This window comes from Leptosomus discolor, chromosome 19, assembly GCF_034619465.1.
Source record: "Leptosomus discolor isolate bLepDis1 chromosome 19, bLepDis1.hap2, whole genome shotgun sequence".
Taxonomy (NCBI): Eukaryota; Metazoa; Chordata; class Aves; order Leptosomiformes; family Leptosomidae; genus Leptosomus; species Leptosomus discolor.
In genome coordinates this window covers 5,328,447-5,347,744 of record NC_141409.1, presented here as the reverse complement: position 1 = coordinate 5,347,744, position 19,298 = coordinate 5,328,447, and the positions used below count along the sequence as shown (strand labels likewise).

The 19,298-nt window shown below is 45.2% G+C and overlaps 1 protein-coding gene across 3 annotated transcripts in view; it reads right to left on the bottom strand.

Moving 5' to 3' along the window:
* Window positions 1-19,298, bottom strand: part of PAPPA (pappalysin 1) — a 177,802-nt gene that overhangs the window by 84,494 nt on the left and 74,010 nt on the right. For 2 of the 3 annotated variants that reach the window (XM_086475662.1, XM_009955051.2), the window contains exons 7-8: window positions 18,391-18,898; window positions 1,129-1,257 (exon numbers count right to left, since the gene is read on the bottom strand). In XM_086475662.1, the coding sequence (XP_086331788.1) occupies window positions 1,129-1,257; window positions 18,391-18,898 (637 nt within the window). Of the gene's footprint in view, window positions 1-1,128; window positions 1,258-7,696; window positions 7,712-18,390; window positions 18,899-19,298 lie in introns of all 3 variants that reach the window. The other variant, XM_086475664.1, reaches the window with a different exon arrangement.

Sequence of the window (19,298 nt, the reverse complement as noted above, 5' to 3'; positions counted from 1 at the left end):
CAGTTGCGGAGGCGTGCAGGGAGAAGAGTGCGAACCAGATGAGAAAGGGGCTGCCACAGCTGCAAGTGGGGCCACAACCACCCAAGCTATGACACAGTCTGGTTCCTGCTCGCTCCTGAGGCAGCTCAGCTATTGTTCGACGCTCGCTGCAAAGCCACAAGTGATGTTTGAGGAATGTGCAAACATAACAGTAGGAGAAAAGTTATGGAAAGCAAAATTAATCTGTCTTTCTCCACCTCTCTCTCCAAGACTGCCCTGGCTTCATATGTCGTTTGATTGTTCTCTTTGATTACCCCGCCTCATCCTGCAAATACTTGCTGCCAGGTGTATCATCTGACAGAGCTGCACTAGGTGATGGCTGATCAGCATTATTTCAAGAAAATAATACTGGGTGGATTAAATACTTGCTTGTTGTTACTTCCATCGTTCAAATAATTAAATTATCTAATGCCAGGAAGCTTTGAAGCAGGTGGCCTTAAGGCCCAATACAGTAAAAGAATAAACCCTAACATAGCTGTGAACGATTGCTCTATGTTTTCAGTGGTCTGGGGACTGGCAGCTGGTGAGAGGGAGGAGCTGATTGAGAACATGGAAGTCCCATTCCTCCCTCCCTCAGAGGCCAAATCTATCACCTCCAAATGCATCCCAGCTCCACTGGTCAGTCAAAGAAGAGGTTGCACCAGGAACACGGCCCACCACGTGGCAGGGGTTTTACCCTCCACCAGCTGCCACGCACATGGAACTTCATGCGTAAGGACAGCATCAAAGGCTGTGTGAATTTTTCCAGCACTTACTTCAGCTCCATATAGGAAATGTCATATACATGTGTAAAGATATGGATACACGAACAAACAGCATAAACAGCATAGAGCGTACTTTCATATCGATCCCGCTGTCTGGACTCCATTATCTGTATCTCTTGTCTGTATCTACTGGTGCCAGGATAGCAGGGCCTAAGTTCCAATTAAATGTCATCATTCTGGTAATCATCAAGCACATGAGTCATTATCTACAGATGAGAGCTGGCCTAAACTAAGGAGACATCAGAGGTCATCAATTCCTTTCTAGTCTCAGATTCTGGCTGAGGAGATGTGCCCAGATTTATCTGTTTGCTCGCTCCAGACTTACATTTGGATAATCCCGTCTCCACAGTATCCACTTCCAGAGATATACACAAGTGCGGGGGAAGGCTCACTCTCCTCCGCCCCGGAAACAATGACGACCTGGTACGTGTACGTGATCCTATCGCTCAGTTCCCTGCAAGACAAAAGGAAATACGAAGTGATGGGCACAACAAAGGCAGTAGCAAAGGGCAGAAAAGGAGGTACTGAAATGGGGGCTGGCTACCAAAAAAGCAAGTTTTAGTTCAGTGAGGTCCTCAGAATATTCCTACCTCATTTTGATGGGATTAATTTTTGGTTGGGTGCCTTTGTCTTGTGAGCACAATCAGCGCTACCTATGGCCACGCTCGATTTACGCACAGCTCTGAAATAGGTGCAACTCTTGACTGTTTGACAGCTAAACTATTTGCTGATGAAAACCCTGCAGTTTGGTGTGTTGCTGCTTACATCTATACCCACTGTAGAGATGGCATTGCCCTGAGACCATGGCTGTGCATCAATCCTCACCCCGTGCAGGAGGAAACGGTAACAGCGTTGCCGACAGCCAAGACTGGGCAGCGTTGGAGAACCCACCCCTGTGCTTCCCTGTGCTTCGCCTCCGAGCACGTCCACTCCCGTCTCTCCATGGCAGGGACAGTGTTACCTGCGAGACTGTGGCACAGCTCATCTAAGGAACTTGAAACACCCTACAAACACTGACGACTTCCTCAACAGCCCTGAGCTCAATCCAACTGCAGCTGGAGCCGGTGGGAATTTGCCTATTGATTTAAGATGGAATTGGACTGGGGATGTTTCAGTGGTAGATAAATAAGTTATCCACTTTGCATGCAGGTATTAAAACAACAGAGTTAAAAAGGAAAGCACAGGAAAAATGATCCACCCCACAGCACTGCATCACGGTATTGGCATCGAAATATTCACAGAAAGAATTAGCAAACTGTTACATATTTATGTAAAGCCATAATTACCTAAATCCTGTAATGTAAATGAGGAATAATTTTTTATATGCAATACAGAAATAATAAAGGGCCTAATATAAATGTTTAACTTTTTTATAATGTCTTTTACATTATCAGAACTCAAAACATTCCACAAAACTCATTACCATTATCCTCATTGTGCCAATTTGTAAAGCCATGGAGGGGCGAAGGCAAAATGATTTGCTCCAAGTCATCAACCAGGCTAACTGCAGAGCCCAGAACGCAACCCAGCTCTTTCCCTGACCCACGCCAGTCCTCTACTTACTCGCTCGTATTGCCCCAATTACCGACAGTAATATGCATGTCTTTTTGTCACAGGAACTTGGTCAAAAAGCATGTATTAATGAAGTGTGTCTAGGAAGAGATATACTACACAGAGCAACAAAGCCATTGAAGTCGATATCAATGGACTGTAGTTACTGAAATCTCCAGGTTCATGAAATAAGTATCTCCTTACAACATTCATTAAATTAACAAGCATGACTTAAACTCCAGTATCACACATTATATTTTACAACAAAGCTGTTTCTCACGGATACTACGCCTGCAAAATGGAAATTGTCATTGCACTGAAAGAGCTGCACACGAACAGCGCTTTGATGTGATTGTTACCACACTTGAAATGGGGAGTGAAACTCAGTGGAACAAAACCACAACACAACAGGTGACCTTCTCATTGCTTCTTCATCTGATTCCCATCGGCAATAGTCTGTAGCTCCTATTAGCTAAATTTGAGCACTCAAGTAGCACAAACACTATCTTAATTCACCTACAGACTGGGGAGGCATCTACCCAGATATTGGTATCAGTGTTTATTCAATCAAAGTGAAAAATTTCAAACTTCTGCCCTTGGGACCTGCTTAAAATAACTGCTTTGGAAAAAAAAAAATCATAGGAAATAACTTAAGTGGCCAAACACACTCTGATGTATAATACCAAGGGTTTCCTCTAGGTTTCACTCCCGGATAAATCCACTGATTAAGATGGGAAGTTTCTGATATATACTGATGAAATGAAAGTGGAGGCAAGCTTTGATTATTAAAGAGCAGTTATTCTTGAGTTGTTTCTCAAAATCATTCGTAAAATATGTAAGATTAACAAATATACTTGCAGAAATGTGTATTTTTGTCACTGGGGATCCTCTAACCACAAAAAAGATTCAATTCTTAGAAAAGAGTGTTAACAAACAAACCGTTTCGGCAGCTTTAACAGCTACAAAATAAATAAAATCCATGCTGCCTTCTGATGCGCTGAGATCACACGCCTGAGTGCAAAATAGTAGTTTTCAGATTCTGATTTTTTGTGTGATTTCCACCGATACCCATGGGTGACGGGCAGGCATTCGGCTCACAGCAGCAAGTGTGCCTCTGCGAGCGTGTTCTAGTGCGTGGGAGTGTTTGTGTACGCTTGTGTGTACATGTAAGCAATCGGAAAACAGGAAAAGTTCACATTTGTTTATGTACAGGGTGGGAAGTTGGCAGAACATAATGGAAGAAGACATAGTCCCAAATTAAGCACGGGAGAGAATATGGTGTTTATGAATTATTAGGTGACTGGAGATGAATGTGTATGTGGGTGAATAAGACAGAAAACTGGAAATGAAAGTTATTGGGTGGGGAGAACTCTGGCATATCTAATCGAATGGACTGTGAATGAATTAACTTTGTATGGGGAGAGGACCCTGTGGATACCAGAGAAGACTGACTGCTGGCTTTGTGGCAGTGGGCTTTGGTCTTACCCTGTCACCTGCTACACGCTGGGGAGGGGAGATTTCCAACTGCAGCCTGCTGCTCAAAAATGGAAAGCTCTTGGAGAAATCATACGTTGTGACAGGCAAATGATACTTACAGTTTAGTGATACACAAAAAAAGGTCATTTCTTCTCCAAAAATGAAGGTGAACAAACCACCTGACTCCTTACACATACACTGGGGTGTTTGCACAGCCTGGCTTCCGTTGCTTCTACACAGTTCGGGTACAAAATAGCAATTAAGTTATTTATGCTCACGATACCTCATGAGCTATGAATGTAATATCCTTGTCTTAGGTTAAACCACAGAGACAGGGCAGATAAATGCCTGGGGACATATGGTCCCTGTAGAGCAACGGCAGGACTGGGAGCCAGGTCTCCAGACCCACACTGCAGCCATGGGGCCAATCCTCCCCATCCTCATCCCGGCTCCCCTTTCAGACAGCCCAGTCAAGAGCAACCTGGAGCTTCACAACCTTCCCCACGCCGGGGACAGCAGGCAAGGCCCAGGCTGTCACACCCAGGAGCAGCACCAACAAACCAGCCATGCCCAGAAGTGATCAGAAACGGGAGCACATGTGCTCCAGGGGTGCCCTCCAGCATCACGCCGCCATAGCCAGGGACGTGCCTGGACTGGAGCACCAAGAAAGCCACCTTAGAAACTCAAACACGAGCCACCGCTCTTTCAGCTCGCCCTGGCCTGATGCAACTGGTGACAAAAACCTGATTGAGTGGATGTGGCATTTCACATCTCAACAACTGGAACCTGAGATACTTATATCCTCCTGAACTGTTAAATATATCATATTGGAAGCAACTGAGAGTTTTAGCATTCCTTCACAGTACCCACATTTTGGAAAAATATAGCTGCTAAAGGGACAATACGTGCAATACTTCGGGCAGTAATCCAGTACCATAGCGAAGGAGAGAGGAAGGAATGCAGGAATGAAGGGGAAAAAAACCATGAAAAGAATTTATTCTCTCCTATATCGTTATGGGGCACCAAGGTCGATATTACAGACTGTATCTGGAGATGTCAGCAAAACAAGCTCTGCTCCAAGTGGTGATGAAAGTGTGATTTTTGACCACTTATTTTCTCTCCCGCCTTCCCTTGGAGCCGACGGCACACTGACAGCGATACTGTGCTCTTTCCACTCTGCTGTCATGCAGGTCCAACACACGCCGGCTTTGTATGACGCTACTTAAGGAAGTGAGAGAGAAGAACATCTTTAACATTAAGGATGTGAAAAAACACTCTTTTAAATTTATATCCATGGTCTTTTAATGACCTTTTCGAGCACTGAGTAAGCCGCATTGATCGCTGCAGCTTCCGCCCGTGGGGAGGCAGTCTTATTAAAAAGCAATGACTCAAGCCCTCTGCTTAGAGGGGGAATTAGGACGTGCCGTGTGAAATACCATAAGGGCAACTTTCCTGTCTGCTGTGGCGAGTGACAGATCCAGGGTCAGAAATATAAACCCCTCTAATTCTTTTCCTGTTTTTACTGGGGAGGCTGGGCGGTTGAGTTAATCTTGCTGTGTCCCCCAGGCAAGGGACCTCTGCTTTCAGTTTGGGTGTTCCTGTAAAACTTACAGGAAAAATTATACCTCTGGAAAGTTGTTTTCTACTCAGACCAAGGTGGGTTTAAAGGATCATTGAATTTACAGAAGCAGCACGCATGCCCTTGAGTGCCAGCAGACCTGCAGAGGCTGACACTACCCCAACCGCATCTGCTCTGCGCCCACTGCAGGGCTGCAGCACCTGAGGACACAGCACACGCTCGAGAGGCAGTGAAAGCACCGAGGGAAAGCAAACACCCCACGCCTCTCTCCCTACTACAACAGCATATATATTTTTCCCACTACAAATAAGAGCAAGGAAGCGTTTTATACAGCAAAGACTTGTTTCCAACAAAACTGAAAATATCCTTAAGGCTGATCCCAGCTTCTGCCCTATGAAAACATAAATGGCCAGAAAGCAATGAGAGCAGACAGCGTTCCTGGTTTTTAAGGACAAGACGACAAGGTTGTAGGCGTCCCCAATTCAATTATGGCTGTCACAGGCAGTGTCCTGTGAAAGAGGCGAATTCCACACCTCAAGCATCCTCATGATGGACCTGTCTTGCTTTGACCTTAAATAGCCACCAAACTCTTGAGCCAAAAGAAAACATTTCCTGGACAGCTCTCCGGAGCCCAGAATGAGCCCTGGTCTGCCAGCAATGTCCCCGTTTCCCTCTAACACTGTCACCTTTACTCTTCCTCTCTAGCAAGGAAGCCTTGCTGAGCAAAACAGGAAATCTGCTGGCAGCAAATAGCATTGAGCCCACATCGTCACTTGTTGCAATGCTTTGGATCAGCTGTCCAAGGAGGACTGAATACAACCACACACTGAAGAGCCGAAGGTCTATGCCATCTCCTGTCCCATCCCCCATAGCCTGGAGCTGTCCAGTCCGTCCCCCCATGCTGCTCACAGCCATCGAAACACCCAGTGTCATTTACAGAGGTCCTGAATGACCCCAAATATCCACTAACTCAGTGAAGAAGCACTGCGCTGCTCAGACATGTTTAGAGCCTCCCAGTGCCGGGCACTGAACCAAGGCTCAATGTTTCTAGTTCAGAGGAGCTAACACAGCTCTCTCCAACACTGCTTAGAGAGTGGGTCACGAAACTGCACTGGGTTTTACCTCTTGGCGACACCACTGCGGCGTTTGCAGGCTCCCCCATCCTCAGGTGCTCCAAAAGCAATGGATAAAGAGTAACCCAAGGGATGAAGCTGCTTTAGGACAACTCGAATAGACCTGCTCCCCAGCTCCCATCTTTTTTCCTGCATTGCCATTGACTCTACAAACATGATTGTTTTCTTCTTTTATCTCCTCTCTTGCACATGCTCCCCCTTGCCTTGTCTTTCCTTCTTTTAATAAAAATGGCATGAGAAGCACGGCAGAAGATAATGAAGAGAATTCCTGCCCAGCTCTGCAGTCGGGAGAGAGGAGGGGTGGGATGCTGTAAACAAGAGGACATCAAAATTCCCGAGCTCTTGCGACGGGCTGTTTTTTCAGCTGTGGTCCAATCTCTCGCTGTTTGGATAAGCCCAGCGCCACGGCAGGTGCAAAGGCCGCAAAATAAGTCTCCTGCCTCTCTCTCAAGACTCCAAGCTGACTTGGAAGACATAAATGCCAAGGAAGCAGCCTCGGAGAGGCTTTGCTCTCTATCTGTGATGAGATTGGTCCCAACAAGGGTGGGTGGGTTTGCTTTGTGCTCTCTGGCTTTTTTATGATTTATTTGTTTACAAGCAATTCAAAACAGGGTAGCTGAAGTACTAAATGAACACTCGTGGGTTGGATGGGAGAGTGGGGAGCATATGATGGATTTCTGCTCCCAAACCCAGCTGAACTGGGTATTTCTGAGCAAGGACGAGAGAGCGGCCAACGACCTGGACAGATACTCTCAGCTGAATACCCGGTGGGGTATGTTTTGTATCTTGAGGTGGCTCTGCTAGCTGAAGCCCAGTCTCACCATTCAAAGAAGTGGCATCAAGACAATGGCCAAACACAACTTTTGCTTCTGACTGCATCAGGAAGGTATTTCTACTAACACCTAAACCAACCACCTTACCCACTTACACAGCACCATGGAGACCCCACATATTTGAGATTGAAGTCAAAGGCTGAGGGATCCAATCTATCAGGAAAAGGAAAACATCCTTCACTGCATGAAATACTTCTACAAACCACTCACCACCACCTCTCATAATTAACATAAAATGAAAACAAGCAATTATTGTGCAGCTCTGCTTTTGCTTATTAATCTGGTGTAAATCTCAAGTAACTTCAGAACTCAGCGAAATACCCCAGGTTTAAACCGCTGCAACTCAGCTGCTCCTCTGTTCCTCTGAGTTGTGAACATTTGCACTTGCTGCACAGACCAGCTCCCTGCCTGCACAAGGTGCCCTGGTGCAGGACTACACCCCTGGCTGTAGCACCTCTGCTCCGAAAGCCAGGCCCTCTTTAGGACCTTAAACACCCTGAATGCCCTCTTCTGTCCATCATGCAAGAGACATAGGTTTTTCACATAGCAAACGTATAGATATACATGCAACTGATTAACTCCAGCAGACTTTGATATAATCGTCCAAGTATTTGCCCTGGTACCAATTTAAAACACAGTAGCACATTTAATAAAAAACAAAGTTTGCAGCTAAGGACTTAAAGATATCGCTTGGTTTTTCACTAAAGAAAAAAAATTAAACGTCAACAGACAATTTTCTACTCTCATGTTCAAACAACAACAACAGCAAAAATTACAGATTTTTAAGGTGGATGATATAAATGGAGGATCTAAATGAGATTGGGTTACAAATCCTGGGATAAATCCTAGAGGCCCGGGGTCTCACATGGGTGTTTGCACTAGACAGGCAATTTCACGGCAGCACACAGGTTAAGTGTCAGAGCACCTGGTTGCTATTAGAGGCAGGGAAGGAGGGGGAAAATCTGTTGTGTTTTGCTTCTTCACTGCTGCGATCAGACCCTAAGCTCAGACGGGAGCACTTCTCAACATGACGCTCAGATGCGGCCACCACAGGAGGGAAGGCTGTTCTGTTTTGATTGAGGAAGGAAAGATCTGGGACATGAAATGCAGAAAGCCCTATTTCCACCCGGTGGAAGCCAGCCCTCCTCTATCAATTTTGAGGGAATGGTGCCAGTATCCACCACCTGAGGATGGTGTACTGGTGCGGCAGGGAGGAAACAGTAACACAACGAGCAGGCAGGTTAGGACAGGTTAATTGCTTTAAAGGCCATCATCGTCACTGGCGAACCTTTGCCTGTTGCATCGTGCCTCTCGATGAGCACTGCCTGATTACTCACACTGTTAATGACATCCTTCTTGTGCCACAGCTTCTCCATGCAGGACCGCCAGCGGCAGCATCTGCGCGGGTTCCAGCGCTGGTTCGGACCATGTTGCAGGAGAAACATCTGATGCAAACCCTGCACAGGGTCTGGGACCCCAACAACTTTTGCATGTTGAATTCATTGCATGAATACATTGCTGGGGCTGGGAGCGTTTCGGCTGCTACCCTCTTTGTCAGGCTTGGCTTTCCCCACAGGCAGAGGCTCTTCCCAATTTAGGGTCATCAACTTGGCAGAATAACATTCTTCAGCTTCTCTGAATCCAGACCCGACCTCTACGATTTCCTTTCAACAGACATGAGCCAAGACCCAATTTTCAGAACTTAATACCTTCCCGTTTCCATGTAATCCCACCAAAATGGTAAACACAGCCATGGGAGCAGACACTCGCAGTGCCTGATCCAAAGGCTCCCGAAGCCAGTGGAAGTTATTATGTGCATTTTCAGTAGGGCTTAGATTGGGCCCCAAGTGAACACAGATGTTTGCAGTTTTCTCTGGTTTCACCTCTACCATCCCTCCTCGCCGAAACTCCACGTTGGAGGGTAAGGACACGGGGGCGATGGCACTCCCCGGGCACTGCTCCTGGGGAGGAGGGAGGGAGCCTATGTGTACATGTGCATGTGCGTGAGAGAGATAAATCTGCTGTCACGCACGCCGCATCACAGAGCACAGAGAGATGGGCGAGGAGATGAGGTGACTATTCCGAAGGAACATTTTGTCATTTCCCTCCTTAGGGGCTCTGTGTTTTGCCTTAAGCCACTTTAGATTATGAGAAATCCTACTAGCTGGTCTCCAGTGGGATCTTTAATGGTTTAATAACTGAACATTACTGAACATATTTCCACTACCCTTTCTAAAATCCCATCATGAGCTAATTTCCTCTATTGTCATTACATCTGCAACTGGTCTTACATTTTGAAAAAAATCTGTACCACTGTGAATAAATGGTCTGGTTTACTTATTTTTAGTAGTGGCTGCTAATTTGGGGTGTCCAATTCCAGGCACCCTCTCTGGGGTACAATTTGCAGAGAAGAATGAGCTTTATTTCCACCTTGCCCCTCCTATCACAAAAAGCTCCAGGAAAATGTGGGAATTGGGGCATCAGCACGCAGATGCCCAACGTCACCATGCGTTTGAGAACGTCCCGGCCAGAAAAAATGAGATCAGGTTTGGGTGAAGCAATCACACACTGGGTGCCTTGGGCCCGCAGCGTGCTCAGTGCATTGCGTCCCATGCAACGATACACCTAAAAGGCTCCCGTTTTGTCTGTTGCTGTATCCAACAAGGTATTAAGGACAGCACAGGTATTTTAGTCTTACTGCAGCATTGTTTTCAAATCCTTGCCTGTTCGAGTATAGCTACAAATTTAACAGAGACTTTGAATTTATTTCCTAGGAAAATATATTAAAATAAAATGCCCAGGAAATGATCAGGCCAATAGTTCAGCAAAAGTAGCTGAAAAAAAGCTGTACTGGCTGACACTGCTGATAAAAAGGTAGGTAACACATTTCTGCTTCTTCTGCGGTATTTGAGGCTCACTCCAAGTTTTACAAGAGAGTTATTTTTAAATTGTTGCATAACACATGTCTGTCCAATATTTCTTTCCTCAATCAAGCAAAGAAAATGCATTTGTTATTCCTGGGAGATTTCTAGTGCTTCTTATCTTATTTAGAGCCCAAAATAAAGATGCACACAAGAAGGCAAACATCAGAGAGAAATTATTATCCATGAGATAATGCACAGCCTAATTTACCACATATCGGAGACTGTTTCACCTGCAATAAATTATTTTGCCCAGCAGGAAAAGTACTTTTTGACCTTCATTTTTTTTTTCCTGCAGCTGAAAACTCTGCTACTACTTCTAGGTCGTGAGTTCAAATTCCACCCTGGCTGGGAGTGATTAAATATATCAATTTCTAATAGTATCTATTTGGCTAATAATAGGACAGCTGTTAATGTTCACTTTTTCAGGGACACTTGCATGTGGCTCAGTTGTAGTCTGGGGGTCTGATCTCTCTACAGCCTCTATGTACCGCCCAAGAGGTAGACTGGAGATGTGAATCCAATGTAGCAGCAGTCTTTGGGGAGTCCTTGGCTGGAGCAGAGCTGGTAGAGCCGATCCCAAAGCAAAGTATCATTCCCCAAATGGGGCTGTTCCTCTTTTCCAGGCTCCTCCCACGCTTTTGAGTCATTTCTTTGACGGGGCGCAGCTGGGCATCATTCAGAGCAATCCCACCCTTCAAAGACAGACCCAGGCTGAAAAATTCCTCTGGGCTGCCCTGTCTCAGGATCATTAAACTATAAAGATTTAAACCTGCCCTTACTACCTTATTCTTGCATCATGTGCGGCCAAGCCAGAACAGGAGCCACGGATTTTGTCAAGTGCCAGCTATAGTTACAGCGTTACGTAAGAAACCGCAACAGCGAAGAATCACAAATCCATCACTACAGCTGGCACCAAATGGCATCTTTGCACAGGCTTAGCAGAAAAGCTGCCTACTGAATGGGCACAGACCGTCAAATTGTTCTTTCTCTTCTCCAGGGCAGGGTTAAGGCAATTTGGCAGAGGGTGGTAAGAGAAAAAATTGCTCTGTCTGTTCTGTGTGTGGGGTCAGGAAGCAGGTTTTATTCTTTCCCAAAGAGAACCTGGCACCTTTAATGAAGAAAGCACGAAAGAAGGAAGGCCATCAGAATGTGGCTTCCAGCTGTCAAGTCACATCAGCCAAGTGGAGATGTATAATCCCCAAGAGCAGCAGCACTGCTAGCCTCTAACATCTAATTGTGAGCTCTCTGAAAGAAGGCACCTGGCGTACTTCTTCTGTAAAACACCCGGCACGCTACCGGCAGCTATAAATAATAACAACCGCTGCCTTGGTCTTTAGCAGCACAACTTACGTGAAGGGAAGGCGCAGAAGCAGTAGATGGAAAAGAAGCAGCTTTCCTCTTCCCGGCTTACTGAGCCCGCAGTTAGAGCTGGGGTACACACTCCTATCTGGCACAGGGAGCGGAATCCATCATCCCTGCTGCCTCCCTGCCCAGTCCCAGCTCCCTGCTGCCATGCAAGTCAGAGACCAGGACACACTGTTTGGGAAAGGAAAGCATTTCTCCGGGGGAATGCTGGTAGTGAAGATGCTGGTGGGTGGAGGACTCTCCTTCCTATCAGCACTTCACCTCTCTTGGAGTCCGATGAGCCCATGGCCAGTTTCCCGCTGTTGGAAGGGAAGGTGTGGGGCAGGAAATCGTCCTGTATTTTTCTGTTCTTTCATCATGGGAAATTTCCAGGTTCATTAAGCAGAAACAGGGCAATCGATACTGGCTGCACAAGGAAGGAGCTGACAACGCAGCCAAGGCTAGACACGGCCTCGGAGAGGCGTGAAGACGGACGAGGCTTGCCTGCAGGTCGCCAGCACCTCTGCTGAGCTCTGGGACTGCTACACGGTCCTACGCCAGCTGAATATTGAACTTCACAACTTTGCCAAAACTGACCACAGGCAGCTCCGATATACTCAAAGCTCTTCTCTGACACGCGGAGGCTTTCGGACAGTGACAGCACGACCGCCAATCCAGCTGGGAAACCAGGGTCAGAGAGGAACAACTGAAACATTTACTCCTTAATGCAAGGACTCTGGGTGAAGAACTAGGCAAGAACTAGCAGGGCTAGTACTGTACCTGAAACTGGAAATTATAGAGGTAAGAGAACCCTGGTGGGACAGAAGGGTGTTTGCTTCTTGGGAAAGCTCAAAATAGCTTTGCCCGTGCAGCACTGCAAACTAATGATAGGGAAGCTCTTAGGAATGAGCAAGAAAGCGTGAATAAGAGTAAATCTGTTCATGCTGAAGCTTGGTAAAAGTGTTTTTACTGGAGATGAGCTGTAAACTTTCAGATGGATGCAGATAGGCATCTCTAATATATTACTAGAGAGAAAGAATATGGAGAATTATGTAATTATGGGAAAGAAACCTCCTAGATGCAGACTAGAGAACAAATGCTTTTAATGATACCAGGTCTCTCTGGTACTGCTAGGCATGACAGCAAGCACCAAATACTTACGGACTCAACAAGAGATGACACTATTTTGCACTTCTAGTAGCTGTAATAGGTTTGACTGAAAGAGAAATTTGAATGGAAATGGAAATCTGTCTTTCAGTTATCACTTTGAGGGTAACTAACAAACATTTCCTGCAAATAAAGATCTGAACGCCAAAAGTCCAAGTATCCACAGACAACACGGAACTGGTAAACAGGCTAAGTCAATGTGGAGAAGAATGGAGTTATAATGTAGAAATGACTAATTCATAGGACTGGATGTCTCAAAATGGTGCATAAGTCAGTATAAGACAGTATTATGCAAGTAGGATCAAGAAATTCAGGACAAGCTGGGAGCTCTTCATTGCAAGGGAGAGGGGAAGAAGCAGTTGGTTGTATTTATTCAATTGCAAGACAACTATGAACCATCAGTGGCATGTATCCACAAAAAAAAAAGCATATGAGGTCCTTGCACGCATCAAGGCAAGGCATTTCCAGGGAGTCTATGTAATTATTCATGCACATGGACATCTGGAATACCATATACAGTTCTAAAGCCTGTTGGGAATCCAGATGTGTAGCATGCCAATACTGCACGGACAACCTAGCAGCTCTTGCAGATAAATCTGTGCATGTAAAGTGCTTTCTTAACATTTCAGTCCTATCTTAGATACTCCCCAGTATTTCCTGGCATATCAAGAGAGGTTTGGCATGGTAACTGTGGAGGAGGGGTGAGCAGAAGATGGTGATAATACGGGCTTCAGCTTTTGGTGTTGGGAGAACATCCACCCAGTGATCTGTATCTTGTTTGGGTGGAAATATGGTGTTAATTATCTTCATGACAGATGGATCTGGCAATTCATTTCAGCTGCTTTAGATCATACATTCCTCTGGCTGGTAGACCTTCAGAAAATAGAGAAATAGATCTTCAAGATGAAGGAAGGAATGCCATAATAAGGACAGATGTTGCCGTGAAATTTTAGTGTTGCATTCAGCAGGGACTTAGGTTTACATATCATCGCTGTGATATTCATATTTCTCCAGTCCACTGTTCAGCTGGGCTTGTGTCATGTAAACGCACTCTTCCTATTACGTTCAGGGGCTAAAAGGCACACCAATAATTGGCTGGAATGAATTATTGCTCATTATGAATAGTCACTGCTGATTCTCCAGCCTCTCTGCTTGTTCATTTTGTAGGAATTCACCAAATATTTCACACACGTCCAGACTAAGAACTGATTTCCATCTCCTTCAACTACTCATCATCTGGGGCTTCTGACAAGTCACTTATACGGCCTTCTGGTTGGATACTGGTAACAAATGGCAAACACATCAATAACACTCTGAAACAAACCACCGTTTCAGGTAACGTACGGTGCTAAAGTACACGAAACGCTAAGGACCCGTGAACAACGCCACAGCAGCTCTCCGACTGCCTGCAGTCTTGGTGATGGTAATTTCTCAGCCACTCTGCAATCGCTCCAGAGCGCTCTGCTCTCCGCCGTCTTAGGTGTGGAGTTAAAACAGAGTAAATGAGAGGGAGTTTACAAGCTTAGCACTGAATGGAACTCCAGACTAACAAAATATCTAAAAATATTGCACTTGCTTAAGCAACTGTGTGCAGATAATGACCAGTCCCCTCCAATGATTACCGAGCAGCAGAAAAGGTTTAGCCATAGAACATACGTGTAAAATAGCCAAAACTGAGATGAAAAACTTATTCCCTATATGAGAAAATGCAGGTTTCTCTCAGTCTCTTTCTCTTTCAAGCATGAATGCAGTATCTCTAGGTGTCACTTGGGTACTAAAGCTCTAGTCGGTGTAGGAATGGCTCAGATGAATATATCGCAGGACAGCATACTTGCTTCTCAGTGATCTGCAACACTGAAAGTCGCACCAGGGCTTCGTGCTTGGGTTCTTTCTAAGGCTATTTCAGTCACTGCCTTTGTCTTGAAAAAGCCTACAGGTTAACACCACAAAGGCGACTCGATCCATTGCCATCCAGCACGTTTTGAGGTTTCCTACAAAGTCTGTGGCAGAAAAGTTGGGAAAATTTCCAATTCTTAGAAACTTTTCCAGTTACTCTGACAACTTTCCAAAACTAACCTCAGTGTCTGTCGGCTTGGCCTGCCAGAGGGGAGAGCGTAGATCTCGCCAGCACACCCGGCTGCTCACTGCTCCCAAATTGGGCTACTGAGAGTGCAATGGGGAACAAGGGCTGCTCACCCCAGACTGTCCCAGTGGGACCAACACCTAACTATACCTGTGACGTCCTCAGGAGTGCATCTCGTTGTGGGCACTCACTTCTCACTAAGCTCTTAAAAAATCAGTGGTTGCTACAAAGGACGCGAGAGCAACGATTACTTTCCAACTGCAACGATTTGAGCATAAAAGTGCTACCGTCAGGGCAAAGTGAGGGCAAAGCAATTACCACGTTCGTCATTGTGACCATCTTGCACGTTATTTCTAGAGAACAGCCAGAGTGAAACCTTCTACGTACGAGCACAACCCAAACTTTGGATTAAATTGTGAGCTGAGACTTTGAGACTTGCAGATGAGGCTCCTTCCTTATCACTCGCTGTGGTGTGAAGACTCAGCAGTTCTGTGCTGCACCTGGCCTGACCTCTTTTTTTTCCCCACTGATTTATTTAGCTTTCAGCTCTCTTCCTAGGCTCTGACTCTCATTTTGTATCACAGATACCAGCAATTCTGGCTGATCATACTCAGCGGAATTGAGTCTATCTTGCCTGGTTTCTGTAAGGTCCAAGGATAAGGTTTCGTCCCTTAGAAATGTTTGTTGGCCTCAGCTTGAGCCAAGAGCTGAGATTAAAATTCAGTTTGAGAACAGAAGGTCTGGCATTATTTTGCATTTCTTAATAAAAGGTTTCCACTATTCTAGTTATTTACTCTCCTCTGTGGAGCACCCAGTGCTGACTAGGCAAGGGCTATCCATTAAAGGCTGTCTCTCCTCTCAGCTTAAAGAGAAGTTCCCTCTCTTTGACAGGAAGAAGGTAGGAGAAATTAATTTTTCTTTCAGCATCGCCACACCTGGGGGAAGGATCTTGCTCACAGATAACAGAGCAAGCAAATATTTCTTTGGGAGAAAAAGAGAAAGTGAAGATCAAGGTCAGGGGAAGCAAGAGTAAAGATATGTGACTGCCTTCAAAATAACCTTCCATGGAACATGTGGGGGGGTCATTTTATTTCATACTGAAAACATGCAAAAGCACAAAGGAGGGGTAACTGGCTTGGGGCTTACAGAGAGATAAAGGGGCTGCAAGGTCTGGTTGCACAGATATGCTGAATTCCAGCTGTACAGAATGAGGCAAACAGGCAGGTGCAACCAGGTTGAGACAAATTGCATTTACCTTGACATATATATAGATACACGCAGCAGCATCGCCCAACACCTCTGTCCTTGACTTCCCTGAAGCATCTTCCCTCCTTCCTGCTCACAGACTATAGGGACTGGGGCTACTCTTTGCACAAGGTTCTAATAGCAAATTCATCTTGCCTTTGCCTCTACCGTATAACCATGAGCCCATGCAGAGTTTCAGCAAGTTTGCTGCATCTCAAGGTGTGGCCCAGCAGCAGCCTGGACACACAGCATCAGCCTACGAATCTGCATGACCCCCGTCACCAGAGGCTCAGTGCTGTCCCCATACGCCTATTAGGATAAAAAAAATCACCCCACTTTTCAAAATTTCAAACACATGCATAAGTTTTGAATTAAAACCAACTACAAGTGCTTAAGAATCTGCATCTTTGACTCCTCAGCCCAGTGACAAATAACTTCAGTTGAGCTTTCCAAGTGTCTCGTCGCAGCTCTGTAGTCCCTGGACAGTCACAGACAACCTGAGGCCAGCTAGACCAGGGAGTTTGGGTAGGCTGGCTGGGTCAGCCTCCGGGAGCACCCATTTCTGTCTCCTGATCACAGGTGAAGCCCAGAAAGACTAACATAAATTTTACGCCAAATTTTTAGCTGGCCATGTAACTGAGACATACAGACAGGTACAGTAATGTTACCCCGTGTGGTTTATTCCATGACGCACAGGAAAACTGTCACTAATCCCTGGCTGCTGATTCAATTATTAGAGCACCCTTTCACTTCAGCTAGCTATAAGCTAGAAGTGACCTACAAAATCATAATAAAAGACAAGGGAATAGAACTCAGAACATGAGTTATGTTTTGGGCTTTTCTTTTTTTCCTTTTTTTTTTTAAATTTCACATTTTGTTACGAACTCAATACTGGACCTGTTTCTGTGGGAACTTGTGCTAAGGTATGCAAATATTTCAAACCAAACCAGTCCCATTTTCCAATGAGAGTGGGCCAGGTTTCAGGCAAAGATGCTTTCACAGCAAAACCATGGGAAAATTCACCATTTTCCATGTTTCCAATATGCCAATATTCATCTCGTGTTAAGTGCCAGCAATTGTTGGAACAAGGCTACAACCCAAGAAAGCACTTAAGCACTTGCTTAACTTTCAGCATATGAGTAATCTCAGTGATGTCCTGGGTTTTTGTTTTCATATTCACTATTGTTAGTTACCTTGAATTTTTAAATCCATAGGGACAATTTGCATCTTCTGAGCTGCATAATTGGGCCATGAAAGGGATGGTAGCTTGTGATTACTTGTTAATTGAATTGTTAATTAATCATTTTTATTATATTTAAATATGCTTTATAAGACCATAATGATGTATGCTTCCTTGATATTAGCTGTACTAATTAGATCATCTTTTCTAAATTAGAGTGCAGTTTTCTTAGCAGGTTTCCTTTTATCTGGTGTTCATTTTTCAAAAGAGCTTCATGTTGTTTTCCACAGATGAGTGAATCATTTCCAGGGAATCATGTGATGCAGAAGATGTTTTTCTTGCTGCTGTAGAATGCCTACAAGATCATGGACTCCTTGAAATCATTAAATATTTTGAAGTTGGACTTTCCTCAACGATCACACATTCCTTGACTAGATGAGCGTAACTGCATCTGGGATGAAACTCAGTCCCTACAACACACTAGTTCATTTGGCATGTTTACTACATTAGAACAATCTCACTCTGACACAATTTATTTTAGTGACACGTGCAAGCAGAAAATGAAAGTGACTGAAATACATTTATAGACCTGAACACGCAAGCGTATTTTCTTGCATCCTTTCTTTATCAGTTAATTGGTTGCTCCAGCACTGAGACCCACTCTGTCGTCTTCTCCATCAAAATATTACTTTCAAAAGATTTCTAAAGAAATTATGACAATGTTACTCCCGAGGTCCTCATTTAGGTTATGTTAAACATATAACTTATCATAACTTAGGTAGTTTGCAATATCCTTTCTGGTTAAGAAAAGCCTGAATTTCATGTCTCTGCACAACTAGCCTAGAAATTTCTCAAAAACTATCTGTGAAATCTCAGGCTATTTTACCTGAAAGTGATGTTCCTGGATCCAGAGAGAAACTACGAGAATATCCTTTCTTGGAGACACTTGGTATGTCTATCTAGTTCAAAACCCTAACAATCAGTTGTGATGCTGGACAGTAACAGGATGAGAAGAACAGGTTATCGTTTTCTCCGAACAAGTCTATTCACCTCTCTGGAAAGCAGTACTTACGTGTCAACAAATCTCCTGCTGAGGTTTGAGATGACAACTGAAGATCCAGACTGGAAAGGAGGGTCCCGAACCACTTTGTACTGGATGGGTTTGCAGTCCGCGCACAGCGTGCTGTGCGGGACAGAGCTCAGCATGGCAGCATCGATTTCCAGGTGCTCATCCAGAGTGTAGATCTGAATGCCGTACACCTCCTCGCCCACTTGTCCCACATCCAGCTTTATGGTCAATGGGATGTCGCAGAAGACGTTCTGCGGCCCAAGAGAAATGTTCTTCCCACTGATGGTGAGCAACTTGATGTCATTCACCGCCCCGCTAGAGTCCCAGTCCGGGGAAACAAATGTCACCCAGATCGTGAGGGACTCTGGAACCAGGGGATAACGGAACTCCAGCTGCAGGTAGCAGCCCTGAGGCTCGGGACAGGCTGGGGGCACCGTGTGTTGGTTGACTGCCGAGTTGGGACTCCACGTTCTGACACTGGATTTACAAGGCTGCTCAACATCAGGGTGCCCTGGAAAGAAAGAAGGAAGCAGAGACAGGGCGCAAAAGAAGTTAGAGAACAGGGATTATCATTGGCATCGGTCCTGAAAGACAAACTGGTGTCAGGAGAGCATATCTGTCCAGGAAACGAATTATTTACTTGAGCAGAACAGGCATGGTCAGCGTGGAGAGGAGGAATACAACGCCAGCGTCTCCTGGCTGGGTGAGACACACAAACCCAGTTTACATGCTCAGCTGGACTGGACACCACACACAACACACACTGCTCCAGTGTGTCTTGTCCTGTATTTCCTATTTCTAGTGCCTTCCCCTGTGCCATACAGTATTTTCCACTCCTTACACTTGGTACTTTACCTGGTAAACAAAGTCACCTTGCCTTCAGCTCACCTCTGTGCTCCTATTGACTCCCT